This window comes from Mustela lutreola, chromosome 2 (genome assembly GCF_030435805.1).
Source record: "Mustela lutreola isolate mMusLut2 chromosome 2, mMusLut2.pri, whole genome shotgun sequence".
Classification (NCBI taxonomy): domain Eukaryota; kingdom Metazoa; phylum Chordata; class Mammalia; order Carnivora; family Mustelidae; genus Mustela; species Mustela lutreola.
This window is the reverse complement of record NC_081291.1, coordinates 144,946,815-144,959,097: the sequence shown is the minus strand read 5'-3', so window position 1 is coordinate 144,959,097 and position 12,283 is coordinate 144,946,815. Positions and strand designations below refer to the sequence as shown.

The 12,283-nt window shown below is 35.7% G+C and overlaps 1 protein-coding gene and 1 long non-coding RNA gene across 6 annotated transcripts in view; one reads left to right on the top strand and one right to left on the bottom strand.

Moving 5' to 3' along the window:
• The window catches only part of LOC131824966 (uncharacterized), a 192,667-nt gene that overhangs the window by 2,597 nt on the left and 177,787 nt on the right, over positions 1-12,283 (top strand). For all 4 annotated transcript variants that reach the window (XR_009351062.1, XR_009351064.1, XR_009351061.1 and 1 more), the window contains one exon: positions 4,193-4,289. This is a non-coding gene — a long non-coding RNA (uncharacterized LOC131824966). The remainder of the gene's footprint in view (positions 1-4,192; positions 4,290-12,283) is intronic.
• GPR149 (G protein-coupled receptor 149) overlaps positions 9,233-12,283 on the bottom strand; it is a 63,700-nt gene continuing 60,649 nt past the window's right edge. For both annotated transcript variants that reach the window (XM_059163709.1, XM_059163708.1), the window contains exon 4: positions 9,233-11,770. In XM_059163709.1, the coding sequence (XP_059019692.1) occupies positions 11,198-11,770 (573 nt within the window). In that variant the 3' untranslated portion in view covers positions 9,233-11,197. The remainder of the gene's footprint in view (positions 11,771-12,283) is intronic.

The window sequence follows — 12,283 nt, the reverse complement described above, 5'->3', positions numbered from 1 at the left end:
AGAATGAATAGTTTTAATAAATGTATTGGAATTTGTTGGACATACCTGCAATGACAAGTATGTGAATTTTCAATGGGTGAGATTGGTAGGTGTACTGGGGATCGTTGGGGCAAAATATGAAGGAAATAGTGTGGATTTTTGTTAGCTAAGAGAGTTTATGAACTGAATGGATCTCCTCAAAATTTATATGTTGAAGACTTAACCCCCAGGTTAGCTGCATTTGGAGATGGGGCCTCTAAGGAAACAGTTAAATGAGGTCATGAAGTTGGGGCTCTAATCTTATAGGATTATAAGAAAAGATAACAGAGAGCTCATTCTCTCTCCTAAGAAGAAAGGCTATGCATGGTCAAAGACATCGCCAAGCTAGGAATGGTGCTCTCACCAGGAAACAAATCTGTCAGCACCTTGATCTTGGACTTCCCAGCCTCCAGAACTTTAAAAAAATAAATTTCTGTTGTTTAAGCTGGAATAATACCATAAATGTATGGTACTTATTTATTAATAAATAGCATTTATTTATTAAACCAATAAAGTGGTTTAATAGCACTGAAACCAGTGGTGTTTTACTGAGGCAGCCTGAACAGAATAATAGAGTAATAAGACCAACAGGGAGTAAGTGGGGAAGAAAACTAGCATTTATTTGTTGCCTAGTATTTGATAAGTATTTGGCTAGGTGGTTCACATTTGTGGTCAGCAGGCTAATGACCCCCATAGATCCACATCCTTTCCCTAGAACTGTCACTATGTTAAATTGCATGGCCAAGGGAAATTAGGTTGCTAATCAGCTGACCTAAAAGTGGGGAGGTTATCCTAGATTATCTAGATGAGCTCTATATAATTAAAAATGTCCTTCAAAGTAGAAGAATTTCATAGTACTATGAAATTCTCTTCATTACTATGAATTTCATAGTAATGTGATATGAGGACTCAAGCAACTGCTACTAGCTTTGGAGATGGAGGAAGAGGGCCACAAGCCATAGAATGTAGGCAACATCTAGAGCTGGAGAAGGAAATGTATTCTCCCTTCGTGCCTCCAGACAGGAACACACCCTACCTACCCCTAGATTTTAGCTTACTGAGGACCCTTACTAAGCGTCTAAACTATAGAATCATAGGGTACTAAATTTGTGTTAATTAAGACTGAGTTTCTGGTAATTTGTTATGGCAACAGTGGAAAAGTAATATAATATTCCATATTTCACATAATCCTTAAATCCTAATCTCTGGGGTTGTCACCCCACAGAGAGGTAGTATTATCTCTGTTTCCTGCTAAATTCTATTATTTCTTTTCACCTCATGTTTGTTAATCCTAAACGGAATCTTAGTTATCAACTTAAAATTACTAATTTATCCTGACTCCTTTTTTTTTTAAGATTTCTTAAAAATATATTTTATAAGATATTATTTATTTATTTATTTGACACAGAAAGAGAGAGAGAGAGAGAGAGATCACAAGTAAGCAGAGAGGCAGGCAGAGGGGGATGCAGACTCCCTGTTGAGCAGTGAGCCTGATGCAGGGCTCGATCCCAGGACCCTGAGATCCCAGGATCCTGAGATCATGACCTGAGCCAAAGGCAGAGGTTTAACCCACTGAGCCACCCAGGTGCCCCTTTTCCTGGCTTCTTTAGCATGAAGTAATATGGTATTGCTTGAGGCTATTGCTTTAGGCAGACACTTTAGAGCAAATGTCACTGTAGTAAAAATCTGCCCCAAAGGAAGGTTTTTAAGGAAAGACCACAAAGGTATTAGTGAGAAGAAAAGTAGCAGTTGATACTTGGGGTTTTGTTTTGTTTTCCTGCTTTGCTTGAAATCTGCAAGAATTCCTAGGTTACCTAATGCCCGAAAACAAAAGGAGTGACTGGCTCATTATAGTTGCCATTGTTACTCTTGCTGATGCTCTGCTTTGTCGTGTACTCTGGGCAGGCTAGAAAGAGGTCTTTCTTAAATGTGCTCTCTACTGATCATGAGCTTTGATATTTTTACAGACTTTTTGTGTTGTATCACAGACACATCTGCTGCTATTCTTAGGACAACTAGAAGTAGGAAAAAGGATGCTAATACTGCAAGTGATATTTACTGAGTGCTTATTATATGTCAGGTACTATGAATAGGCATATTTTTTCCCTATTTTATTATGGTTAGGGTAAGAAAGTCAAGAGATGGAAGGACTAAAAAGAATGAGACCTCCCCAAGGCAAGGATCCCACTGTCATTGATATATTTTATGAGGAATAATGTAGTCTTATGAAAGTTAAAAAACCAAGTGTCTGTAGCAGTATTTATTCCTCCTTGCTTTAAAAATTTCCATTTTCAGTCCCTGAAACCTCATTTATCTATTTATCAGAGACACTTTTCTAATACTAAATCAACATATTTTTAGTCCTCACCCCTATAAGTCATGTTCCCTAGTAGACATTTCACAATTATAACTCCAGAGAGGGGAGACTGTGAAATCTGCCTTAAGAAAGATGACATAAAGTAATGAAAACCCCTGATACCTAGGAAGTAAAAAAAAAGAAGGAAGTCTTACATTATAAGAGAATATGGGTGAAGGCGGAAGGGAGGGGAAGATGAGTTTAAATTTTGACCTCCCTCCTTCATCTCAGCTTTCAACATATTTTCTGCTTACCACTTTGAAAGTACACCATATTTTGAATATTTTTTAAATCTCTGGTTATAGTTTTTAGTATATCCAGTGTGCTAAAGAGAAAATTATTCCCCTGGAATTCTGGGAGATTTTATTTTTTCTTTTCTTTTTTTTTTTTTTTTTTTTTTTTTAAGATTTTATTTATTTGTCTCAGAGGGAGAGAGCTAGCGAGCTAGCACACAAACATGCAGAGGCAGAGAGAGAAGCAGGCTTCCTGCCAAGCAAGGAGCCCGATTCGGGACTCGATCCCAGGACCCTGGGATCATGACCTGAGCTGAAAGCAGCAGCTTAATCCACTGAGCCACCTAGGTGTCCCGAGATTTTTTACTTTTTCATTATCTCAAATTGATCTGTCCTCCTTTATGCCAATTTTGTCAGCTCTTATCACCAGTTTCCTTGCTTCTCTGACTTCTACGGAATTTACCTTTTTTACTTTACTTTTAGATGAGTCAGGATTTTGTCCTGGTCTTCATTCTAAAATTGGTAAACACTCCCTGGGGCTAATAATACATTATATGTTTATAAGAAAACAAATAAAAAATATTAAATAAAATTGGTAAAACCTGAAGTGTCTTGATCTAAGAACACCAAACCTGTGTTCTACCTAGATCCATCAAGTATTCCTCTTGAACAAAGAAGAGAATCATATCTTCATCATAGTAGGGTTTTCATAGAAGTAGGGTTTCAGAGAAGTTGCAGATTCTTAACCTTCATTTAGTATTTAAAAATTTTATAAATAATGGTATGACTAAAAGATTTTACAGATAATCTTATCTGCTTGGGCTCTCTTCATCCCTAATCTTTCTAACATCCACTCAAGAATTACAGAGCTCTGGAGAGTTCAAGTGTAGTTCAAACAGTGGTAGAGTTAGAATCAGAATAGAGGTTGAAACTAAATCTTCTGATTCCTAGCCCAAGGCTCTTTCCACTGTACAGCCAAGATAGTTACACACTTGAAAGGTTATAGATTGTAGATATGTCAGGAATAGTCTCTATAGAAAATAGATGGGTGTCTGCCTTCAGCTCAGGTCATGATCCCAGTGTCCTGGGATTGAGTTCAACATCACACTGGGCTCCCTGTTCAACGGGGAGCCTGCTTCTCCCTCTCCAGCTCACCAATGCTTGTGTTCTCTCTCTTGCTATCTCTGTCAAATAAATAAGTAAAATCTTTGAAAAATGTATATTAAAAAAAAGAAAACAGGGGTGCCTGAGTGGCTCAGTGGGTTAAGTCTCTGCCTTCGGCTCAGGTCATGATCTCAGGGTCCTGGGATGGAGCCCTGCATTGGGCTCTCTGCTCAGCGGGGAGCCTGCTTTCCCTCTCCCCCTCTGCCTACTTCTCTTTCACTTTCTCTCTCTGTCAAATAAATAAATAAAATCTTAAAAAAAAAAAAAAAACAGGTAACAATCTTAAAATAAGGTATTTCAGAGAACATTTGTATATATATGTGTTATAAGTATGTATACAAGTACAAAAAATCTTTTAAAGGAACTATAAAAGATTTCATTAAGCTGGAATTAGTAGCAACAGAGATATTATTATTTCTAGGCCCAAGGTGAATGAAGAAAGGGAATGAGTACCGGCATCCTGGAAGAAAATGTCATAGGGTCAGCTTTCTGTAAGAAGCAGTGACTGCTGATAAAAGGTAAGATCCAGTCCAAGGTGAAGAGGAATAAATTTCCTCACCTCACTCTCTTCCTTGTCTCTGATCTCTTGCTGGAAGTCCCCATTGTCCAAACCCAGAGAGCATTTGCTTCTGTCTGTTTACATGGTTGGTGCAAGTCAATCTCTTGGTGCAAGAGAGTAGGATGGAGAAGAGTAGAGAAATTTGCAGGAGAAAAGTTAACATAACCAATGCTCTGGTTCAGAGCATACTCTGATGCTTTTAGTTACAGTGAACTGTAAATATTTCAATAAAAGGCAAAGATCAATCAGAGAATTTTTCTGTCCCTTTATTCTTTTTCAAATGCAGATATTATCTGTTTCAGCATCCTCTTTGAATTTAATTGTCCAAGCATTCAGTGGCTCCAGAGGTACTGCTTTCTTTGTGATTTGTTACTTTACAGTTAGCAGTAGGAGTGGGGTGTCCTCACCTTTAAGTTAAGCTTCTGATGGCATGACATACTTGTCCCCCTTTTATTACCTTCTTTCAGGGTAAGTTGATGACATCAAAGCATAATTTTCTTATTTCACGCAAAATACAGAAAGAGAGTATTTTTAAAGTTCTCTAATAGAAATATGAAAAGTAAATGAAGGACTTTTAGCAGGAAATGTATAGGCATTACCTAGTTTCCTTTTTACTTACTATAGGCATCCTTTGTTTTGGGGGAAAAAACATACAGATTAGGTGCAACTTGCTTTACAACTATAGAGTGATTGTGTAGCTTATTGTCCAATTCTATAAAAGTTAAAGAGAATGCTATTAATTTTTATGCCAGGAAAACAATTATAAATTGGGACCAGCTCAGGCAAACCAGACATTTTGTCATCGTTAACTATGAATTATTGTCACTGTCTGCTTATTCCATCTGTTTCTCATGAAAGGAAAAAGAAGGAAAAAAAAATGGATGCCAGGATCCATATTAAAGATCTTCTTGAGCATCTTGCATAACATACTTTCCCTTGAAAACTACATAATCTCAATAAATTAGTGGATTTTTCTCTGTCTACTGTAAACAGATAATCTGGGAGTTCAGGGGAAAAATATTATGAATGAGTTCTGAGGGAAAAAAAATTTAACAATGAATTTTCATCTAAATAATGAAAATACAAAGTCTTAAGTCTTCTATGAAGCAAGTAGATATGGATCTTTACTCCTGTAACCAGGGGACCATGGATTTGTCCAAACCCTAGTATTTTTTGATCCTCACATTTTAAAGCTTCTGGGAATTGTATTTCTGCTGAGTGGCAGAAATAAAATTTGCTTCAGAGATTGATTTTTTTTTCTTTTTTTCTGGACTAGTTACTCAGTGAGACTATGCATATGTGAAGGTAAAGATTTTCCTCTAATAAAGTGTTTCAAGATGAAATGAATCCAGGAATCTAAACTGTTCTACATAATATTGCAAAATATCGTCATTGTAGTCACTTTGTATTGGGATTTTGACTGTCCAATGCCAAGTCCCTGCTTATTCTCAAAAAACCCCACAAAACATGTGTTTTTGTATATGTGAATGTTTGCACGTGTGTTCTTTATGTATTTTGAAGTTGAGATCTCAAGACTGTAGGAAAGACATATAAATATGATTTTCTTTGTATTATAGCTGAAGAAGAGATCATATAAACAAATTGACCTAGGTTTGGAGCAGTACAGTCTGGTCTAGACTCAAGGCCAAATAACTCAAACTTGGGGAAAATGTACCATTCTTGGATTATGGTATGCAGTATCTCTGCATCTCATGATACCAGGGAAGGGGGCACTATTTATGTTCTATTATAGTATGGTATATTATTGTCTAGTTAGGGTCATAGCATGTGGCAGAGACCGGTTGCTAGCTGTTCACCAAATTTAGGTGTGTTCTACCTGTGAGCACGGATAAATATATATATCTGTCTCTTTTGAAGTTGAGGATGACTGTATACTGAGATGTCTCCAATAGAGCAGAATCTGCAGTGGCTGAGCCTCTGTTCTTCCAGGCCATCCCTGAAACAGTCCTTGCGGGATCCTCCTTGCCCTTTCTCCTCCTACCAGCTTAATACAGATGAGCATAATGATCATAAAAATTGAAAAGGTGGACCTGCGGGATGGAAAGAGCCTAGACTCCTAAACCATGTCTTAGAGGAGAAAGCCTCAACTGGTTAGGAACATTCATTTAACTGCTGCTGCTTTTCTTCAACTTTGTCCTTCAAATCTTGCACAAATACCTCTCTCTGGCAGATGCTAAACCTGAAACTCACTGGCAAGAAAGAATGGAAAATAAACTTTTCAGACTTCTAGTCTCTGTGATAGATGAAAGACAGTAGAAACACTGGGATTTTCCAAGGTGTTAACAGAAAATAGATTGCCATAGGTAATTTTTTTCCTCAATTTACAGGCTCCATAAAAAAACATTTAAGAAGTGAGTAATTTATTTAGTAACCAAGGAAATTCTTCCTATTTATTGAATTAGAATACAATACCATCACCATCTCCACTGCTATCACCCTAATCCTAGCAAATATCACCTCTAACTCAGACTACTAAAATAGCCTCCTGTTTCTTCTGTAATCATATTGTACTTTCATGGTCATTTCCCTTGACAACAATAGACAGTGATTTTATATTCAAACATGTCATTCCTTTGCTTAGAACCCTCAATGACTTCCTTTAAATCAAATTTAAAATTAGATTCACAGTCCATACCTGATCTTCAAGGCAGTAATGATATGTCTCTCCCTGCCCTTATCTGTCTTTATTTCCAATTGCTTTTTCTTCTTTCTCACTTCTCTGCATTTGCATTGACCTCCTCCATGGTTTCACAAAATACAAAAGGCATACTCCCAGTTCTGGGAATATGATGTTCCCTTTGCTAGAACTATGATTTCCCTAGATATATTTATCACTTTATTTGATTGATAAAATATTACCTTATCACTGAAGTCTTTCCTAACCAAAATATTTGGAAAACTAACTCCTTCCATCATTATCCTCTTATTTTCATTTTTTTCTTATCATTTTTATTATCTCCAGTACCTACTTTCTGTCAATACATTTAACATTACTTGAGATACATACATTTATACATGTATGGTATATAAATGTATAGTGTGGACCTTAACCCATCCTAAAAGAGCTCTCCCCCCTCTTGGGGAGGTTGCCTTTAAGACCCTGAAGCATGTTGCTTTATAAGAGTGACTTTGTCTGGGGCCGTGGATCAGCCAAATAGTAACAGTGTGATTTAAGGTAGAAGCTTTGTGTCATTCTTTATCAACCTGACTTCTTTAGGAGCTGGAAATCAGTCATGTGAGCAGTGAACCATGCTTACCCCTACTCCTACCATGATGGAGTCCCAACAAAGAACTTGAACACCAAGATTCAAATGAGCTTTCCTTCTTGGCAGTAATCTTTGTATGTTGTCTTACATTGATATCTGGGAAAGTGATGCTGTCCTTGACTCCATGGAGAGCAGACAACAGAAGGTCCACATTCAGACTTTTTCTGGATTCTGTTGTATATTCTTCTCTTAGCTGATTTTAGTTTATATCGTGTACTATAACTGTGAGAATACAGATTTCATGTGAGTTCTGTGGATCCTTCTAGGAAATTATGGAAATTGATAGCGGTTTTGGGGATATACTAAACTTGCACCAGGTATCAGGAGTGAGGGAAGTCTTGTGTGGACTGTGTTCTCTAAATTTGCAGTAGGTTCAAACTCATTTCATGTGTGTGTGGGCGGTGTGCATTTTGTTTTTGTTCATAGTCATAATCTTAAGTAGCTAGTACAATTTCTAGCATAGAGTAGGTATTCATTAAATGTTATAGTGAATAAATAATGAAAGTGGCTAGATAGAATAAGTAAGAAACCTAGACAAAATCTAATGAAATTCAATACTAAAGAACCATGTTGAGAAAAGCTTCCAAATAATGTATATCCAAATGGTTTTTATTATATTCAAAATAATGCTTTGGTCTCCAAAATGGTTGCCTCTGTCAGTCACAACTCTTTGAGATTATACATGTGTTTATATTAACTGGGAGTCTTAGATATGTCTTTTCAGTTTGTAGAAGTCACCACCAGATGGTGATATTTTTATTAGATAATAAGTAATTTTAGTCTTCAGATTCATCAGTTTATGGAGAAAAGAAATCAGCTATATGCAATATAGTACTTACTACTAATAAAATATAACAGGGTAAGCTATTTAAAAAGTACAAGATATCTACAAGGGTATTTCTTACAGAAACACATTTTTACATTTTTACTTTAAAGAGTAAGTAGACTTTATACTGATGTAGCTTACCTACCCTTACTGTTTCTAAACAAGGATTGGGAGGAGCCATTAATGCATATTCATAGCCCCTATAGATTTTTCTTTAGCTTCAACTACAGTTGTCTTGGACAACAACAACAATGGCAATGTGGGGCCCCATCACAGGACCCTGACCTGAGCTGAAGGCAGATGTTCAAGTGACTGAGCCACCCCTAATACACCAGAACTTTAAAGTATATCCAGTGTATAGTTAATTCAATAGCCAAGGGCAATTAAATGGGAATATCCTAGTTTGGGGTTTTTTGTTTTGTTTTGTTTTTTGTTTTTCCAGTTCTCCCAGCATAGGCCCAAGTCCAATGAAAAGAAAATAGTACACAGGAGGGAAGGAGTATTACTGTCTTCCAGTCTAGTTCTTGTGCTCTTTAAATCTTGACTTCCATCATCTTCTCCTCTGTATTAAAGAGCTATGCCAGTTATAAAGGATTTATTTCTATTTAAATCTTTATTATTTTCTTCAGTTTTATTATGATTCTGTTTCTGATTTCCTTGCTGCCAAAAATCATACTATAAGGGAACAATATCACCTTTCTTTTTCATAAAATTATACATCTAAATTTAATATATCAAAGCTTATCTTTTACAAAACATTATTAGAATATTCAACTTCTGTTTTTATAACAGGCATCCAGTGCCATTAATTTATAATATTTGATTGATCTGTCATTATGTTAAAATAGCCCTCCATTAAGGGGCACCTGGGTGGCTCAGTTGGTTAAGCAGCTGGCGTTTGATTTCAGCTCAGGTCATGATCTTATGGTCCTAGGATTGAGCCCAGTTCACCGCAGAGTTGGGCTCTGGGCTCAGTGGTGAGTCTCCTTCAGGATTCTCTTTCTCCCTCTCTCCCTCTCCCACACTCTCTCTACAAAATTAATAAATCTTTTAAAGAAATAAAATAGCCCTCAATTGTAGGGATATAAAAAGGCATTTTAAATAAAATATATTTGTAATAACATATTTGATTTTGAATTTATACATTAGACATTATTTGAGGTTTGCTTTACAAACTCTACTAATGGCATTACCTTTGCTTCCCAAGTTTAGAAGAGGAGATATTGAGAGAGTAAAAGAGACATAAAGTCCAGTGAAATAATTACTTCGAAAATGAGTTCTTGATGGCAAAAAAAAAAAATCTTCTCAAGGTGAAACAATCTGAAAGTCCATATAAAGTAATTTAGAATTCTGATTCAGTATAATAAAATATAAATCCAAATTAATCATTTAAAAATATAATTCACTCAGTCTGTAAATAGTAAATAAGATATGTGAGTGAGGTGTGGCATGCACAAAGTCACATACCATGTAAAAATGTCAACTCAATAACTTTGGAAAATAAACATTTAAGTAATACATTTAATGTATGTTTAAAGAAAGATCAGAATAAAGCATTTTGAAGTAAAATCACTTCATAATTTTTGAAATATACATTACTAATAATCTGATAAGGTGATTCTTGCATTTTTCCCAATGTAACACATTTTAAAATTAGTGCTGAAATGTATACCTTACACTCATGTAATAAAATATATTGAATTTGCTTGAGATATACATGCCTTTTAGGAAAAAACCTGAAAAGCACCTAAAATTAGAATAATATTTGTATGAAAATTTTCTATACTTCAAGAATGGCTAAAAAAGTTTGCCAAATCTACAGCTTTAGAAACACACTTTTATTTTTTTACTTAGTGGATTTCCTTGGCTTTACCCAGAACTTTGTTAATCTAATTGAGCATACCTAACAAAACTTAATCTGGCAGAATTTTTCCCCAATATCCATTCAGATAAAACAATTCTAGAAATGATAATGTGTACATTTATAACCTTTTCCAATAATGTTTGAGTTATGGACTACTAATTCCACTTGTAACATACAACATTTTGTTTCAAGGGAATCTTGACATAATGGAAAGATGAAAGGAAAATACTTAGATTTAAGAGAGAAGGGAAGAAAAATATTTAGTAAGCAATTTTTACTTTATGAAGGAAACTACTATTTACAGACTATGGGCATGCATGTTTCAAAGTTGGAAGCTAGGTAGTTTGCCATTTTACATGAAAATATATTTCTTAAACATGGGTATAAAGCTAAAGCAGTAACTGTAATAAGCTTGATTTACTAGACACATATAGACAATTCTCTTTAAATACAACACAGAGTTTTGCTACATTTTTCCACTCCCAAAATATCTTCCTACCCCTTGCAATAAAGGCCAGCCTTACGTGTTGAAACATGAGCATGTGAACAATATATTCATTGAATTTATGCAATTTTCTGTTTACTCTGAGGATGACAAACAGGCAAAAACATTAGTAAATGAGGCTGATATTTAATCTAGAAAACAGCTTTAGGAATCAGATAAGATACAAATTTTAATTACCACAGTGTGTGATCTACAGGTAATACATCAAAAGCACTTAAGTGTTTATACTAGTTCCAGCTGCTTACCCTAAAAATAGTTACTAAATCTGTGAATCTTATATAAACCAACAAGTAATAAAGGAAATCAAATAGCCTCGGAACAAAAGTGTTAAGTCAGCAGTTTGAACTTGCAGACCCGTTTTTGCCTTTATTAGACCAAATGATCACTAGTTACCCTTGCTTTCTTCCTCTCTTTTTCTGTAAGCTTTATTTAACAACTGGATTTCCTCCTGGTAGCCATCCTTCTCTTGATGCTGTCTTTTACTGTTCTGCCTATGTGCTTCAACTGTGTCCGGAATGGAGATGTTGATATCAGCGTCGGGATTACTCGTGGGTAAAAAGAGAGAGTATGAAGCTGTTTCCCCTAAATCACAAGAAACAAATCTGTTTTCTTTCCGTGAGTAGCGTAGGGATGGAGATCTGACCTGTGTAGAGGACTGGCTGATGTTGCTAATGATTGACACAGTGTCCAAGGCTTCCTCATTATCACAAATTTCAAGAACTTCCAAGTGTATTTTCACACTGGTGTCCGCAAATGTGGAGGGAGAATCTTCTGAGTTTGGTTCATGGCCAACACTTTTGGATCGATAGACTTCTATTTTCTTAGAGGCTGGGGTTATTTTTTGTCCTTCTGCACTTACCTCATAGGTAGAAAGAGAGAGGGTTTTCCCCGTAGGTGCTTGAAGAGACACAGTCCCCTGGAATGCACACAAGGGAATGGCAAGGGCACCACCAGAACGCTGGGGACAAAAACAAAATTGTTACTACTGAAAACTAGTTTCTGGAATTAGGACATTTAGAAATTTATTTTATTCATGAATATGATAGAGTTTTTTCTATTTCAGACCCATTTCCCTAGAAACCTTTATCGGGGATATTTAAATTCTACCATGAAAACACTATAGCTCAGTTTCTCCTAGGTCAAATATAATATCTAAATGAGGACAGTCAGGAACCTTTCTTTGAAGATAAAGGACATATTCCTGTAGCTTATGGCAAAATTTGTGTATTGTTGGGGGCAGCAGTCAGTGCTTCCAAAGGCAGCATATGGACATAAAATTGAATGCATATATATAATCTGAAATTGCTTTTATATTTTTGTTACATTAAAAAGTTTGCATAGGTTGAAAGAAATGCAGACTGTGTTATAAAAATGCTCTTTTTTTCCTGTTTAGTATGTCACAGAGAATGATAATTGTGAAACTGTGATTCAAATTAAGTATAAAGTATTATTCAGCTGTTAGGTTTGAGCA